Below are 16913 nucleotides of genomic sequence, written 5' to 3' on the forward strand. Positions count from 1 at the left end.
AAGGCGTAGCTGAATTATGTACTTTGAGGTTTGTGAGGGTATTTAGTGGTTTGGCCTGTTTAGTTTTTAACCACACAGACTGTTCAGCTCACAGTACTGAATTACAGCTTCAAAACAATCTGCTCGTTTTCAGCCAATTGTAGAGAAATTAGACTTCAAACTACAGATGTCAAAACACATTTTAATTAATAGTGAAGCTCACGCATACAATCAAAACCACTGGTTTGTACTGTATATTAATATAAAGGATTAAATTGTGGAATCTGATGGTGAGAACAGATTTTATTTGATTGTTTCTGTGTGAATTTATTTTAGCTAATAAAAGATGAAGTGTCAGTTTTAATGTAATGTGTTTTTTATCTTAACTTCGACCTCCAGCGTTGATGCGAGTTGTTATTTTGCCATCCTCTGGGGAAAAAACTGCTTAAAAGTGGTAAATGTAATACAGTATCTGTTCTCTTTATGATTGACCTCTGACCTTTAGAAACAACACAGTTGTTGTTTTGTAAGATATTTTGACAAGTGAGGTTCTACAAGACAACTCCATCCTCTGTAAGAAGTCCATCATTTTTTTAGGAGGCTCTGAATTCCAGCTGGCCACCTCTTCTCTCTATCTCAAACTCGTTCTCTCGCTTTTATCTCTATTGCCTGTTTCCTGTGATTCAGCTTCTGTTGCCGCTCTTATCTCTCCTCGCTGTGTGAGCACTTGTGCTGTTTGCCCCTTCTTATCAGACCCACAGAGCCTCCTTAAAAGTGTGTGTACCTATTAGTACCTTTATCAGACCAATCTGTCACTGCTTTCATTGCTTAGTTATGTCTATCTCAGTGGGAGGAACAACACACACACACACACACACACACACATGGCCTCAGGAAGCCTTATAAACAGCGTGGAGGCCTGTCTAGCACGTCTTCAGGCCTGTAAATTTAGGAGTATGTCAGTGGTGTTCGAGGTAAAGGAGGGCAAAGTGCGTCTCTCCTCGGAGCTTCAGAGAGCTCAGGTTATATTTCCCGGTAACCGCGGCTCAGAGCCTCGAGTCTGCCAGTAAATCAAGGTGCACAGCACATGGTCTACAGGTGGGAAACACTCAGCCGATCCCCCTAACCCCCCCCCACATTCGGTCCTCCTCATTGACTCGCTGTCCGGTTGCTTGACTCTCTGGCTGGATGACCCACCTATTGGCTAAAGGGCTGCCTTACTTTGTTTTGTGTGTGAGTCCACTTAACGGTAAAGTGGCTGCTTCGTGGCTACTCCAGATGGCTCGGGGAGATATGGGAACAACAGTGTGAACTGGCTGTTTCCTGACTCACACTTTCACAAAGAAAAACTTCACTAAAACAGGTTTTATGATTAGAAGTGTACGGGTGTGTATATAAAAGCGTCTGCGATCCTTACTTAACAACATAGATCTGCGTCTGAGGGATTAGTCCTGTATAACTGTCACATTGCTTGATGAAGACAGAATTCATAACACTAAGGGAAGCTCTTGGCGCCGGGAGTTGCATATAAAAGAATGAAAAATGTTCTTGGTTAACGGGGAGAGGCTTTTTCAAAGGCGGGCGGTCGGGACCGAGTCTGAGATTGCACAATGTGAGAATTTTGAACTCTGCCAATCGTTTACCATAAAGCTGGTGTTTGAAGTCTGAACTCCGCTCCCCTGATTTGGTTTTGAGCGTTCAGAGCCAATAAGAATAATTTGTTGGCCCTGGAGTAAAGCCAAGCTACCCAAGCCTGCGTTCTATTATAATTAGGTTTCTGCTCCTCCACAAGTATCTTTGGAGAGCAGAGGGAGATGGTGTTATAGGGTTGTTGTACTACACATAAACAGCTTTCTAAATGATGTGTTTATCTAATAGAGGGCGTGCCTCGCTTGTTGTGTTGTTTAGTGTTTTATTGATCAGAATAATAGGCCGCAATGGCTCGAACAGTCATGCTTTTGGCCGCAGAGAGCGCCTTAAAAGTGGAGCACGAGCTTATTTTATGAATGATGTTTGATGCACAAACGCTGCACATATGTGTGTGTGTCGTTCTAATTGGAAACACGCAGATATCAGCGCACCCTCTGGAAATCCAAAACTAAAAGTGAAGTCATGAAAAACAATATTTTTCAAATCCCAAGCAGAAAACATTCTATATGCGGTCAATAAAAATAAAAAAAAATACAAAACCCTACTGTGTCAATGGAAGACATATGCTGAGGAGCAGGGGGAGGAGGTTTTTTAACATGTTATTCTGATTGAAACAGACCGTCCCTCAATCAAAGCCTAATTTTCCTCTGTATGCAAAATATGTTCCTCATCATCCCACTGACCGATGTAATTATACGATGGTGGATGTTCGGATTCGAATGTGAGGGCCTGAATTCAATCCATCAGTCACAGAACCGACGCCAACCTGCTCAAGCTTGATTTTATTAAGTTTAGATGGTCCTCTGAGGAGGAGTAATCAGGAGCAGGGCTCATTATTTGGCATGGACCTCTTGTGCAGTTATCATTGTCCTTCAATATATAGACTCCACATCAAGAGGGATTCTTAAAGAAATCACTAAAATAAAGTTAAGAAGAGCTTCTCAAGTCAGCACCGGGGCAACAAAACAGCTGATGAAACTCTACATAGAGTTATCACCATAGAGTGACGTTTGCTATCTCAGTTATACGTCAGACGTGTTCAAAGACCACCCACAGTGCTGCATCTCTCCATCACTTATATACGTTCATCTGTCAAATATGCTTCAAACAGTCAAAGATACAAACAAGAGCTGCTTGAAACATATTCTGTTGTTTACACTCTTACTCAATGAGGGGTGAAGTTATAAATTTCGGCGTGTAAATGTAGCCACCGGGCACAGCTCACTCTGCAGCGGATAAGCCGCTGCTCCCTTTCGCTCGTAATGGCCTTCTATGGAAATGAGTCGCTATCGGGGAGGATTGTATTACGCATATAAAAGCAAACTCTTGTGCTCCTCGACCTGCCCCGCGCTCCTACAGCGCTCATTCTCCTCCAAAAACCACACAGCCAAAAGGCTTTCTTTCAGTTCAATAAATAACCAAACCTCTTAATTGCTGTCACTTCGACGCAGCGCTCACGCTGCTTGAGGAGCGGACAGAAATTAGTTCTGCGGTTTGAGTTTCATTGAATTATGTTGAGTTATGATGTGGTAAACCTGAGAGAATTTGGCAGGGCGAGACTTGTGACAGCACGTAAAGGTGTTTGACATAAGGAAAAAGCTGTGTGTGGTAACTCTAAGTTCATTAACAGAGAAAGACACAGAGAGAGAGAGAGAGAGAGAGAGAGAGAGAGAGAGAGCATGCAGTATGGTGACACACATCTTTAAAGTCTTCATCTGTAACTTTCCAAATATAGTTTGCAAAAATATTTGAACTGGCAAAAGAAACAGTTCATGCTTTGTATCATTTGTCAGCTTGGGGTAATTACCGTAGATCCTTTATTGTAAGCTCGTTTTGATGTAACTGAATACCTCAGTAGAAGTTGGACAGTGTTTGCTTATAATTACACAGGGCTGGAGAGGTGGGAGGTGCAAAAAAACTCTGGCGAATTTCATGGATTAAATTGAACAAAACCGTTTGGGTAAGCTGACAATGTTATAAATGATGATGAAATGTGTTTATACTGTAGTTCGGTGAGAGGCAGTAGTGAACATGTAGGAGTCTCTGGTGTGGGTGAGATGATTTAGTATTTACTAGTTTGAGAGCTCTGACGTAATGAGTATATAACATGACTGCACTCCTGCTACGAGCCTATGGGACTATCATTATCTTAGAATGATAATATTATCATAGATCATATCAGTTAAGTGTTGTGGGATTCCAATCAGGGTGTATGGAGCTAACGTAACGCAGTGATGCCGTATAACACTAAACTGTGCATGTGTGTTGTGATGTTGAGTATTAATAATGATCATAATAATAATAAGAGCAGCGACGAAATATCTATTTTCATTCTTTGTCTTTATCTGTTTTAATTTCATCTGTTTTGACTCATCATTTGGTCTATAAAATATCAGAAAATACTAAAAAAAAATGGCCGTTGCTTGTTTTGTACAACCAGAATCTAAAGCACAAAGATATTTCATTTACTATCACTTATAACATGACAAAGCAGCAAATGATCACATTTGAGAGGCTGGAAAGAAAGATTAATGATTAATCAATTATTATAACTGTTGCTGCTTAAAGGCACATTATGCAGGATTTTCTCTCAATCATTATTTATGAGCCCATTGAAGTGAGTGGCGGTGTATGTATCTACAGAGACCTCAGGCCTTCTGCCTGTATTTTCTTATTATTTTTCTGTGTTCAGGACATTTCTGGGCTGCGACCGTTGGGCGGTGGATGTGTAGCCCCCGGCCAATAACAGAGCGCAGGGTGTGAGTGTATAAAAATGTAGCGTAGGAGCCAGATCATGAGCACACATCCGAGAGGAAGCTACGAAAATGGCGGACACAGTGCCAATGTTGTTGCACTTACGGTAGCAAGCAGTTATAGTCGGCTTGAGTAAAGTCTGTCTCATTCTGACCGCTGTGGACTCTATGCCCTTCAGCAGACTGCTGTCCGCTGTGTGTGTGTGTGTGTGTGTGTGTGTGAGTGTGTGTGTGTGTGTGTGTGTGTGTGTGTGTGTGTGAGCACAGAGAGCCTGCCACAGAGAGGAGAGAGATGTTGAACCAGAGAGGAGGGGCCATTTTTTGAATGTTCCATTTACAAACCATAACTGACAAATCCTGCATAGTATGCCTTTAACTAATTCATGACTTTAATAGTCAAATGTTAATTGTTTCAGCTCTTATAATAATGACAGTGTGATTGAGGTTCATTAGCATTTTGAGTGTTGGGAAACCATAAAACCCTGTGACTCTTAACAAAGTCTGATTCTGTTAATTCTTGATGTGACTGAAACATAAACAGCAGATGGCCAAAATGATTGAACGTTGCGTGTACACATCACAGCAGCAAGATTCCCTCAGCGGGAGCGAGAGCGCTGAGCAGAGTCAGAAAAGATGAGGAAAGCGGCCTGCACAGAAACAGAATCCATGCATAGACGACAGATGATGAAGAAGAAGAAGAAGAAGGAGAGGCAGAGTTCCTGTCAGGCTCCAAATCAGTAGCACTTGTTATCAAAAAGGAGCTAAAATACAGAACCAGCCCCACATATCCAGATGCACATACACGATCAGTTTACCCCAGATGTCAGGTCTAAAGCAGACGTATTTTTCACAGCTTGTGACTCGCTATTTTGACTTTGACTTCATGACTCATTTATCCAAAGTTTCCTAACATCAAATTAGTCATCACTGTCGTATGAGAGCAGATTTCCACATCACTGAGAGCTGATTTTTCCTTACTGCAGGCGGACTGTGTTTTCGTCATGGTAAAAACATTTTATAGTAACACAAAATGTTTTAATTTTGTTCATCTGCTTCAGAATGCGAACCCAAAACCAACCATTAATTGATTTGTTCTCTCTGTCTTTGGTGACCCAAATGTTGTCTGCTTGCTTCCAAGGTCTTTCTTTTTTAGCGGCTAGCACACTGAGAAACTCACCAGTGTGAGCAATAAAAAAAAAAAAGTAATGAAAACAGTCTGTAATTATCTGAAATATGCTGGAGTAATCATTTGTTTCCTGATTAAAAACGCAAAGGTCTCCATCATCTAAAATGATGAGAAAATTATGGTATAAATAATACAGTTAATTACCAACTCAAATATGATTTAATTATTTACCAGACATGGTCATAAAAATCAAATAAATTCTGGCACATATTTTCCTAATTAGAAAAAGCTATTATTCCTTTATGCTCTACATTAGGGCAGGTTTTATGTAAGTAGACTAGAGAATGTAACAAAAGCTTAAAGCTGTGCTGAAATGACCGGCAGGACCATCTAACTTTTTCCATTATGAGAAATTAGCCCTCATGAAAGTGAGTTATGGGATGCTGAAAGAATCAAGTCTTTGACACATGAGAAGGGATGTAAAAACAACAACAAAAAAAAAGAGGTTAAATCTCCACAATTAGCTCTCCTGGTAGACACAGCAGAGGATAGGGGTTAATGATACACAACGTCCCGTCGTGATGAATGTGTGTTTGCATTCCTGGACGACAGGAGAATGGGCCCAAAGCCACGGAAGGTGTTAATGTCAGTTTAGGAATATCGCTCATGAGTGGCTGCAGGGGTGAATAAATGTTTTTGTCAGAAAGCTTTGTTATGAATTTGTGTTTCATGCAAAGGATGAAATGTGCTTGATATGGTTGCTGGATGTCAGCAATGTGATGAAGCTAAATGCAGCCTCTGTGACGTCTTTTTTTTTGCATTAGTTTGACAGTGTTTTCATTGCAGCAGCACTGAGCATGTCACCTTAGTGAAGGCACTTTCTGTATGTAAAAAGGTGCAAAAATAATAATATAAATCAGTCATGAATGTAGCTGAATAAAATACCAAATTACCAACCGTCAGTGTTTGTCTTGTCTGAACTAACATGAGATTCTTTTTGCAGATGTTTTACTCCTCAGACATACCTCCTGTCAAACTGACTGATTGGTCAGTTTATTTATTTACTTCCTGGTGAATGATGTGGGAAAACGCAGGCTTAAACTGTCAGCAGGCAGCCAATATTTCCTCACAGACTTTTCTTTGGATGTGTGCGCTCTGCAACCTTCAAATGTGTTATTTCTGTGTGTTCAAGCTGTTTCTATACGAAGCATCTCTGAGGTGTCTCTGGGCTTGTTTGCACAGGGATTCTGCTCCTGTTATCTTTCCCTGCAGCTATAGGAGAGGTGAGAAAACATACCCTCTCTCTTTTCAATCACCCCTTCTTCTTCTTCTTCCTCCTCCTCCTCCTCTCTGTCTTTGACCCTTATTAGCTACGGTGAGGGTTGATGGCAGGCGATTCATCCCAACACTGAGCAAGTGAGCACACCTGCATGAGGGTGTGTTCCTCTTGTCCTCCTCCTCTCTTCCTCTTCGTCTCCCTCCCCCCCGCCCTCCCCTCCTTCCCTCCCATCTTTCACTCTCTTGCCGCCGTTTTGCTTTGTCTTCTTTTCTTCTCTCTCCGTCCTACAGCCGTTTCCACCGATCTTCCTGAGCTGCCATTCGTCTCTGACTTGCACCGGGGGATCACTTCACACCTCGGGTCTGTTTTGTTTTGCTTGTCCTGTCATCCCCCCCCCCCCCTCCCCCCTCGCAAATGAAGCTGAATAACTCAGTGTCGATGAGGGAACTCCCACCCCCCCAACCCGCCCATACCACGACGACAACCTCCTCAATCCCAACAGACCCCCAACTCATCTCCGCTGACAGAGGGAGATGAGGGCGAGACAGGCTCAGGAATGTAAAGACTGCAGGCTTCCCCCCACTTCCTGTAATTCATCTAAAACTCTTCTATATCAGACCTCAATAATCTGACTGGTGCCTGGTATTGAGTATTGCTCCCACATTCGATAATGTGGACTCAAAATATAAAAAACCTCATTTTAAACTGAAGCTTCATACAACGAATAAATCTTTTTATTTACTTCTGTTAAAAGCTCATAGAAATGGAGGGGAGTGTGCCGAGGTGAAAATAAAGGAAAAAAAAAAAAGTGCACTGTACCCTTGCAGGCTTTCCTGTGTGAGATGGGTTTGGACAGGTCTCGGTAGTAGCCCTCTTTGCAGTAGTGACAGTGGCGACCGGCCGTGTTGTGGCGACAGTTGAGGCAGACTCCTCCGCTCTTCCTCCCCGACAGCTTGTACAGCTCCATGTTGAAACGACACCTTCGAGCGTGAAGGTTGCAATTACAGGCTGCGGATGAAAGAACAGGTAAAAGATGAAGAAAACATTCAAGCAAGCAAAATCACTCCGTATGAGGCTACAGCAGCATTTGTTTCAGCGAGAAAATGTACTTCGCTTAAGTATTTTCTATGGTCATAATTTAATATTGTCGTTTGTTTTTTTTAAGACCGAAATCTGACTTATGGCAAGAGAGTTTGAACTGAGGTCAAGCAATGCATCCTGTTTCTTTCTTTCGGTACCTCTCTCTAGTTCTCTTTTTCTATGTCTTACTCAAATACTTCTCCACTCCTCATTCTCTTTTTTTTTTCCCCTCTAGCTCTTTTCCTCAAGGTCCTCTCCCTCTCTCCGGAGTCCATACTGTACTAAACATAAAGTGAAGGCCTGGTATTACCATTCCTCCATTCCCTGCAAATCCCTGCCGCTTGTTTACTGATGAGTAGTACAGTTGCCAGCGCTGAGTTTAATTAGCCGGCTGATGTTTATTCATGACTCTCTGGCAGCCTGAGTGAGGCAGACATGCCCAACTTCATTAAGGCCGGCCGTCCGAGACACCGGTCCTCCACCACCGCAGACACATTCATGCATTATTAACAGCAGCACTTCTGATACAGTTTGTGGCTGCACTATGTGAGGGTGCATACTGTACTGAGTGTGATGTGTGTGTGTGTGCGCGAAGGGAAATGAGAGGTTATCTGGGTCCAATCGGGGTCCCCCAGTTGGCTCGTTTGTTTTTCTGCACCACCTCGTCACACGGCGCTTCCTCTTTTCATCATCTGCCCATCATAATGGAGGAAGGGAGCTTTCACTTTCCTCAGTACAACCTGGAGGGAGTGCTCATCATTGGTGTGTGTGTATGTGTGACTTTCTACTTGTTCTCTGTGTGAGTGTGTGTGTGTGCTTTAGGAAGCCTGAGACTCCTTCTTTCCACTCCAAGGACCTAATTACAATATCTTTTCTAAAACATACACACACACCACACATACAAACACACACACACATGCACTAGCAGCTCTGTGCCTTATCAGTAGTGACTTGGTTTTCTTATCTTTCAGTCTTTCCTGCAGGACAGCAGGGGTTTAATTAGTGATATGTCTATCTGCTTCTTCTCCTCGCCTGCTTCAGCCACAGGATGTAATGACTCTGATTCACCCGTGAGCAAAAAAGCTCTTTTTTAAAACTCTATGAGACCACAAGCTGACAGTATTTAAAGCGACTACAAGGAGTTTTTAACTGGTTATAAAACAGCTTAAATGTAAGACTGATGACCTACATAAGCAAACAAGACCATCAGTGAGAAGATCTATAAGTTATTCTAAACGCTTGCCACCGGGTCGGATTCCCGGTTTACGGCATGCAGACCGGAAGAGCCTGTGTTTACATTTTCCCAGGAAGGTTTTGCAGTGAGTGGAACGTTAGCCTGTTAAAAGGAAGCAGGAGGAGATTTTTCTTTAGAGAATTTGATTTTTGTGGTTATGACTGACACCGGGGGCAGGATCAGCAGAGACAAAAAGACAAGAATTGACTGAAGAACGTGTAAAGTTATTGTCATTCCAAAGCCATCAAGCCGATGGATAATCACTTTTAACAACAAGGAAATACAGCGCAGCATTTCGGTTCATTAGTCCTTTCTGACTTCGTCTTTCAACATGGGTGATGGCATCAACATGTTTTCATTGTTGTCCTGAGCTACATTTACACCTGTACATGACTACATGTTGTTAGCGTTTCAGACAGCGCAACAGCTTCTTTGCTTTCTGACTCCGCTGGAAAACCCCTCGGTCCACTTATCATCCTTTAACGTGCATCCGTAAAGGCACGTCAAAACTTTCCATCATTCATAGATATGGTTTGACTAAAATAACATGAGTTTTAGCCGCAGAGATCCTATGATAACACAATGGATTAAATTAGGCTCTGAAATGATCTGTTTCATTGTGTTGAAAGGCTGTCAATCCAGCCTTTGAATGCCAACGGGGAAGGTTCTCCCTCTCTCTGTGATTCCTGCTCTGAGCCACAGCCGGTGAAAGCTATATCTCTGAGCCTGCCTGCAGGTAACAGGGATCACTGTGTAGAGGAGTAAATCTATTGGAGGATCAGTGCACAACCTCAGACCTGCAGACACGTCTCCGTTACACTACAGAGATAGTTTCACACCCTCTCTAAATAAAGACAGGGGAATTACCCGGACAACACATCCCCCAGTGAAAATAATGCTGCTGTCCTGGAAGGCATGTTGGTTATTGTAAAGACAGTACACAAGCTGGATGTGAAGGTGTGGGGCCTGAAGACCACATTGTGTTTAAAGGTATCATGCTTCAAAAGATATTATCTCAGATAATGGGGACGAGTGAGAAACACTTTATCTAAACTCACTGACACTGGGCATGATGTAAGCTTGTTCACACAATACCCCTTACACCAAAAAAATCTTAGGAAACTGTGATTGTTGGCACAAATCCAAGTGTTTCATGAGTGCAGACTGTTTAAAAAATTACATCATCAAATTAAATTTAATTAAAAACAATTGAAGATTTGTAAGTGGATATGCGATTTGTCTGGCGTGAACTTATCAGGTTTCCTGCGGCGTTATAAAACAACTGCTTGTCATTCAAACATCTCAGTATTATCCGTTCACTGAGTTCCCCTTCCTTTCTCTATCAAGCAAATAATCAGCTTGTTTTATTAGATAACATTATGCTGTCAGTTCTCAACACTTCCTGTCAGCGAGGTTTCTTTTTCTACTGCAGATTATTTGTTTTCATGTATTAAATATTAGTATCAGATTCAGAAAAGTGGTGTGTGGCCACAAAAAAGATTCATTCAGTGATGACCAGAAAGCAAACTATATCAATAAATGTTTATATAATATATAATATTGTAACATGGCCTTATTTTCATGATCACTCATCAGTCACTCTCACATAAAGTGAGTTTAATTGTTGAATTGCATGTAGGTTGACAAAGCTTGGTAAATGGAATTTCACAGTAAGAACAGCTAAAGAAAAACGGCTTTGCTCCCAACTACTAGAACAATAAATTGTTTTTGATTCATCAAATTTGAATGTATGTTTCTAATTTGCAGTTCTTGCCCTCCATCTGTACTGTGGAAACATCTTTGACAAGCCAGGGGGAACGCACTCACTCCTGGCATGAAATGTCATGCCACGTGAAAAGTGGGTCGAAAGACTGATTCAGTACGCGTCTTAATCAAAACGACCCGGCTTATCAACAGCGGCTGCACGTTTAAACAGCACCATATCGTCCCTGTCACTGTAAAGCTTGATGCAGAGATTTTATTACAACTCCTGCATCCTCTACTAAAGCAGCTGCAGCTTATTATCTCTTAAAGGTAGAGCAAAATGAAACTGGACTACAGTGACATAAAGCAGCCTCTCTCACAAGCAACTGGTGAGATCATTCCCTTCTTTAGCCTAAAAACTGAGATAAAAAAAATAGTTAAAACAAGTCTATCAAATGTAAAATTACTGAGAACCAAATTTGGCTCTTTTTTTATGCCATTAAACAAAAAAAAATCCACATAGCTACAGGAAATGGAGGTGGAGGTTTCCTCTGTGTCATTTTCCAAAAAGAAAAGGAAACGCTGCTCTCTGAGGACCGCTCTGATGACAGTACCAAACGAGGGCAAAGACGACCATTTCACACACACACACACACACACACACACACACACACACCTGCTCTTTACAGCCAGCAGGATTCAGGGTGTCTGGCCTTTAGTGGAAACACAAAAGCTTAGCTGCAATTTATTTCAGTCCAGCTATCTGCTCACACACCTTCACAAAAAGACAAAGCTACCAGGTACACTCTTGATCCTAGCTTCCTGCTTCCTGCTATTCAACATTTTTATGTTTGTGTTAATATAAGAAAATAACTATAAATGTCACAGAAAACGACAAAGAAGAGGAAACATGTTTATTAAAATGCAGCAGCTCTAATACTGCATTATAGTGCATCTGAGTGCCTTTATTAAATTATAACATGCTCGATTTTCATTTTAATATTTAATGTTAAGGAAGACAAAACGTTCCTTATATGAAACTCTGACATGTTTGGCCTGTTTTCAATCAAGTGAACTGTTTCAGGCTGGATTAGTGAGTCAGTGGCCGGCTGTAATCGCCCCCAGGTGAGCTGTAAAATCAAGTGTGAACTGATACCTCTAAAACAAGTGTAATTGAATTAGCTGGATAAAGCTAAGCTTACCCCAAAGCTTTTCAACACCTCCTGTAATGTGGACCACAACTGTCTGAAATGACAACAAGCTGCATTTGAATCTTGCAGCTGTTAGAAGATTTTAGCCTCTGACTGCAGAATTTAACGGGAAACTGATTTGTTTATCGGGTGTTGCTGTTTCCCGCACTTCCTAGGAAACACGGTGCCTCGGTGTGTTTTGGAAAAGTCGGCTAATTAGTTTCTTTGAGTGGTTCCCAGCTTCTATCAACTGACCTCAGTCTCGTATAGCAGCACAGAGGCAGCCTTCCCTCCGCTAATTAGAGGGAAAATTCAAGCCACAGAGCTGGAGGTTGAGGTTAAGCTCATCGTGCGTACGATAAGCCTGGTAATTGAGCAATGTCGGTCACAGTCTCAATTTATTCTTAAGAGACACTCAACCAACTGATCTCTGCCACTTTCACTCCAAATCCACATGCTGGATTTGCTGGAGCTGCTGGATCTTTACTTTGCCTGATTATAAAGACACGAAGAGGGAAAAGAAACCTTTATAAACTATCTAACCGCTACCCACTGACACGTTACTGTCTTCACAGTCATCAACAGTTTCATCAAACAGAAACTTCTCGTCTATCCGTGAGGTCTGGGAAAGTCACTGTTTCTGACAGAGACTCATATTTCTCTCAGGAGATGTCAGCCTCCCTGCTGACATCACCTCCACCTCTCACCCAAACAAGACGGGGATACCAAAACCCAACACCGCCGCCTGTGAGCAGGGAGGCCGGCAGGAGCCCTACTACTCTGTCTCCCGCTCTTAAACAAACACAAAGGGGAGTCTACACATGAACAGTTTACTTTTAATCCTGTGGGCACCCCCAAAAGTTATCAGATTAACTTTTAAAAAAAAAAAAAAAACCCTCAAGAGAGGATGAAAACATATTGAGTGTCCTCTGCCTTCACTCTGTTTGGGACAGGGAGGAAGTTTAAAGCAGTATATGTTCACTATTTCTGTAAATGTTTTTATGTGGAACAACTTAATACTCCCTCTATACGGCACGGTGCATTAAATGAGATCATGGCAGTCGGTAAAGCATCTCTCTCTTTCTTTCTCCCTCGTTGCAGTTGGATCCAGAGTACTCGGGTAAGCTGCCCTCTGGCCCGTTAACCTGCGGCAGCCTGCTTCCTGCTCTCTCTCTCTCTCTCTCTCTCTCTCTCTCTCTCTCTCTCTCTCTCTCCCTCTGGGGGTCGATGGAGAAACGCAACACACATGCCGGGAGTGTTCGGGAGGGTTTGCTGCTTGTTAGAGCCGAACTCAGAATCAGATGTGTGTCTAACAACAACCCCCCCCCCACATAGAATCATTTCATTAGGGTTTGTCTGTTTGTCACCAATTAAAGGAATAATGCTGTCAAATCATTTACGGCCCATTTGCTGCTTTTAATGTCTTAATGTAATTTCCATAAAATGTTTTTTTTTTTTTTTTACATTTATTCATTTTTGTACATTTTCAAGGCAAGTTTATTTATAAAGCACCTTTCAACAACAAGACAATTAAAGTGAATTAGACATAAAAAAGGCCTTAAGACAAGATATATATTCATAAAAAAAAGTACAAACTCTACCTCTGGTAGCTAGAAATGAACTGCTGTCCTGGATATGTACGTTTAAGTAAAAAGACAAACATCTGATGAAAAAGTTTGTAAGATATCATATTTGTGAAGGATTATTTCTTGGCAGAAACTTGAATTTCTTCCTGTATGTAGCAGGAAGAAGATAGAAAATCCAGCATCAGTAAAAAAAAAGATTAGAACAATGATGAGTCAGATTCTTGCTTACTAAAATGATATCGCTCAGATATTTCCGACTATGCTGACTGTAAACAGGAAGCAGCAGGAACGTTTGAGGACGATGTTTCAACGATTGGCAAGAAGTGACAAAAAAAACAACAACACTGCTTTTATCCTTTAATGTCTGGGATGTCTTCTTGTGTGTAGACATCACAAACAATCATTTCTCAGCCGGATCAAATCACTGTTGATATTTTCTCAGGATGGAATGATATAAAAACTTTACCTTGGTGACAGGTTAGTCTTATAGTGCCTCATATTATAGAGTCAGACCACACAAACGAAGAGAATGTGATTCACCGACCGAAGAAATAATGGCCCATCGCTGATAATGACTGTTTCTCCCAAAACAAATGAAGAATTTCACTTTTTTAAAAAATAATAACTGTTGAACCAAAACAGAGTGATGTGATGTTCCAGCAATATTTTATTCACTCTGTAACCAAGATGCATATTTTGTCTCTCTGTCACACATCAACTGATAAATCCGTTTCGTGACGACAATTAATTTAATTGCATCCTGTTTCCAGGATCCGTGTTCAAGTCTTTATTTAGCCTTCTATAAATCAGAACAATATTCCTTTTTATTTTGTGTTTGTTGATCCAGACGCTGGCATGATAATGGCAGGAATTTCCAAATAGAGCTCATTGAGTTGGGATTGAGACGACAGATGAAGTGCTCACCTGAGTGGTTTTTTTTGCTTTGATGCCCTCTTAAGATACAATTATGGCTTTATATAAAGATCATTTAGCATTATCCGCTCAATTAAATAAACAAGATATTTTTCTTTTATGAGTGTTGCCCACAATTGCTGTACAAAAGGATAAACAAATATCTTTACACCCAATTATCTTCATACAGACAGGAAGTTTATGTTTTTTTCTCCTTAAAGATGCAATCTGCTCCTCTCTCTAAAACGATGGCATGTTTTCACCACACATTTCTTATTCTGACTCACAGTAAAAAAAAGAATAGAAACAGATGCCCACATAATCTGAACAAAAAAAGACAAACAGGATTTAATAACACAAATAAAACTAGCAACATGCTGGAAAAACTAGCAACCATGACTGTAAATTTCCAGGTTTCCAAATGGCTTTGGCAAAATCTGCAAACATCTGAAATTAAGATAAATAAAAAACCAAACTCCACTGTGACGAAAAAAAAGCCAAAAAAGCTACCACTCTTTGTTAAGGCCATATGAACAGATACAAATTTGTTGAAATCTGCTAACAAACAGGAAGGTGTCCATTCTTAAAGACCCTCAAAAGCAATAATTTCATTTTCATCCCCTAATTTTTGCTGCAACATCTTGCTGCGGGATGAGAGTTTCAGTGAAAATAATGGGGAATAAAATATGTGCGGTGATTGTGGAGGATGTGTGAAGTGCGTGGTGGGTTTGGGGTCAACACTTCTGGGCATGTGTATTGGGGAGCACCCTGGGAATGCCATGAAACTCTGGGGTGAAGGAGCGAGGGGGCAGGCGAGTGGGAAGAGGAAAAGCAGAGAGGAGGATGAGGCGCCCACTGCAGAGATTATATCAGGCTAATTTAATTCCTTTATTGCAGCCAATTAGCCGCAGCACTTTAGCCCCCTGTGAGCCCTCTAGCCCTCTTCACTTGGTCTCTCATGACCCCGGCTAAACTCTGGATCTCAGCTGCTCCCAAAGAAGGCCATGTTTCACAGCCGCTGTATTTTTTAATAAGCAGTTTGCCTCACAGACATTGCACCGAGGGTAAAAAAAAAAAAAAGAGACAGCGAGAAAGAGAAATATATTGAGATAAGGGAGAGGAAAAAGGAAACGTGAGAATTTTTTTAAAAAAGCTGGGAAAATAAAAGATGAGGTTGACAGAGGGAGGGGAAGAGATCAGTCTGCTGCTTTTTAAATCCCAGGCCTGACAAGAAGAGACTTGGCTAATTGAGATCAATTCATACAGAATATTCATCAGTCCTGCCTGGTTATCAAAGGCAGATTAAATATGCGGCGAGGACTGATTTCCAGTGGACAGATTCCATTTGCCTTTACATGCTTGTCTGACCCTTTTTCATATCAGTCAAGCTGTTTATTTATTTCTCTTTTTCTTTATTTCATAATTTAACACTCTCATGTTTTCTCATATTTTGGCAAATTATGCAATTCCCAGTGCAGGCAGAGCCTACAGAGCTCTGTCAGTGGGTGATAAAATGTAGTCTGATTATTCGACGGATGCAATTAAAGAGCTGTGAGAACCGCCGCGCTTCAGTGCAAGCAGGGATCCCTCATGAAGCTATTAGCAGTGGAGCGAAGGTTAATGTTAAGCAGTGGATTTACAGTAGACTGCAGTAAGTAAATACCAGCAGAACAGGGCAGGACATATCTATACAGCTCCTGATGCAAGTCACCTCTCAGCACAAATATACAGTATTTAAAGATTGAATGTACTGCATGTATAAAATATTAAGTACAGAAAAACAGATTTTTGCTGCAATTACATTTAATAAACAGATCTATAACTGAGTGACTGCATATGTTTGCTAACCCCACTGGCTTTTTATCATTTTTTCTTTTATTGTTCATTGTCGCTCTGTGTGTTTCAATGTTTTTGCTGCTTTTGCACTCAAAATCATCATTTCTACTAACTCTGTTTTTCTGATTTTCCTATGTGGATGGCAGTTAGGAACTCTGCTGGACTAATTGAATAAGAGAGTCTAATGACAACTGTCTTCATAAAACATCACACTTTTCACACAGTTACTGCAAAAGAGTGCAAGACTGCTTGTCTAGAAAGCTTTGCAGTGTTGAAGCAGCATCTCTGTTTTGGCCTACTGTATCATACACATTAAACTGTCATTTTCAATCCACAAAATATAAATTTGAAAATGTTGGTGTTATATTTCTATGTGAAGAAGGAAAATGTCGTGATCCATTTTCTAGACTTTCACAAAGATGCTGTCTCTACTAGTCTGTCTAGATTAAAGAAAAATGCCCCAAAGTAACATTTTTCTGTTTTTGTGATTCAGTGAAGCTTGCAAAAATGTAGAAACTACCACAAACATGAATGTGATTCAACAGCGTTTGCCACATTAACAGCATTTCAGCTCTACATTAGAT

The 16913-nt window shown here is 41.1% G+C and overlaps 1 protein-coding gene across 3 annotated transcripts in view; it reads right to left on the reverse strand.

The window, feature by feature from the left end:
* ntn1a (netrin 1a) overlaps window positions 1-16913 on the reverse strand; it is a 60812-nt gene that overhangs the window by 19689 nt on the left and 24210 nt on the right. For all 3 annotated transcript variants that reach the window (XM_067580311.1, XM_067580304.1, XM_067580295.1), the window contains exon 3: window positions 7607-7795. In XM_067580311.1, coding sequence (XP_067436412.1) covers window positions 7607-7795 — 189 coding nt within the window. The remainder of the gene's footprint in view (window positions 1-7606; window positions 7796-16913) is intronic.

This window comes from Thunnus thynnus, chromosome 3, assembly GCF_963924715.1.
Source record: "Thunnus thynnus chromosome 3, fThuThy2.1, whole genome shotgun sequence".
Classification (NCBI taxonomy): domain Eukaryota; kingdom Metazoa; phylum Chordata; class Actinopteri; order Scombriformes; family Scombridae; genus Thunnus; species Thunnus thynnus.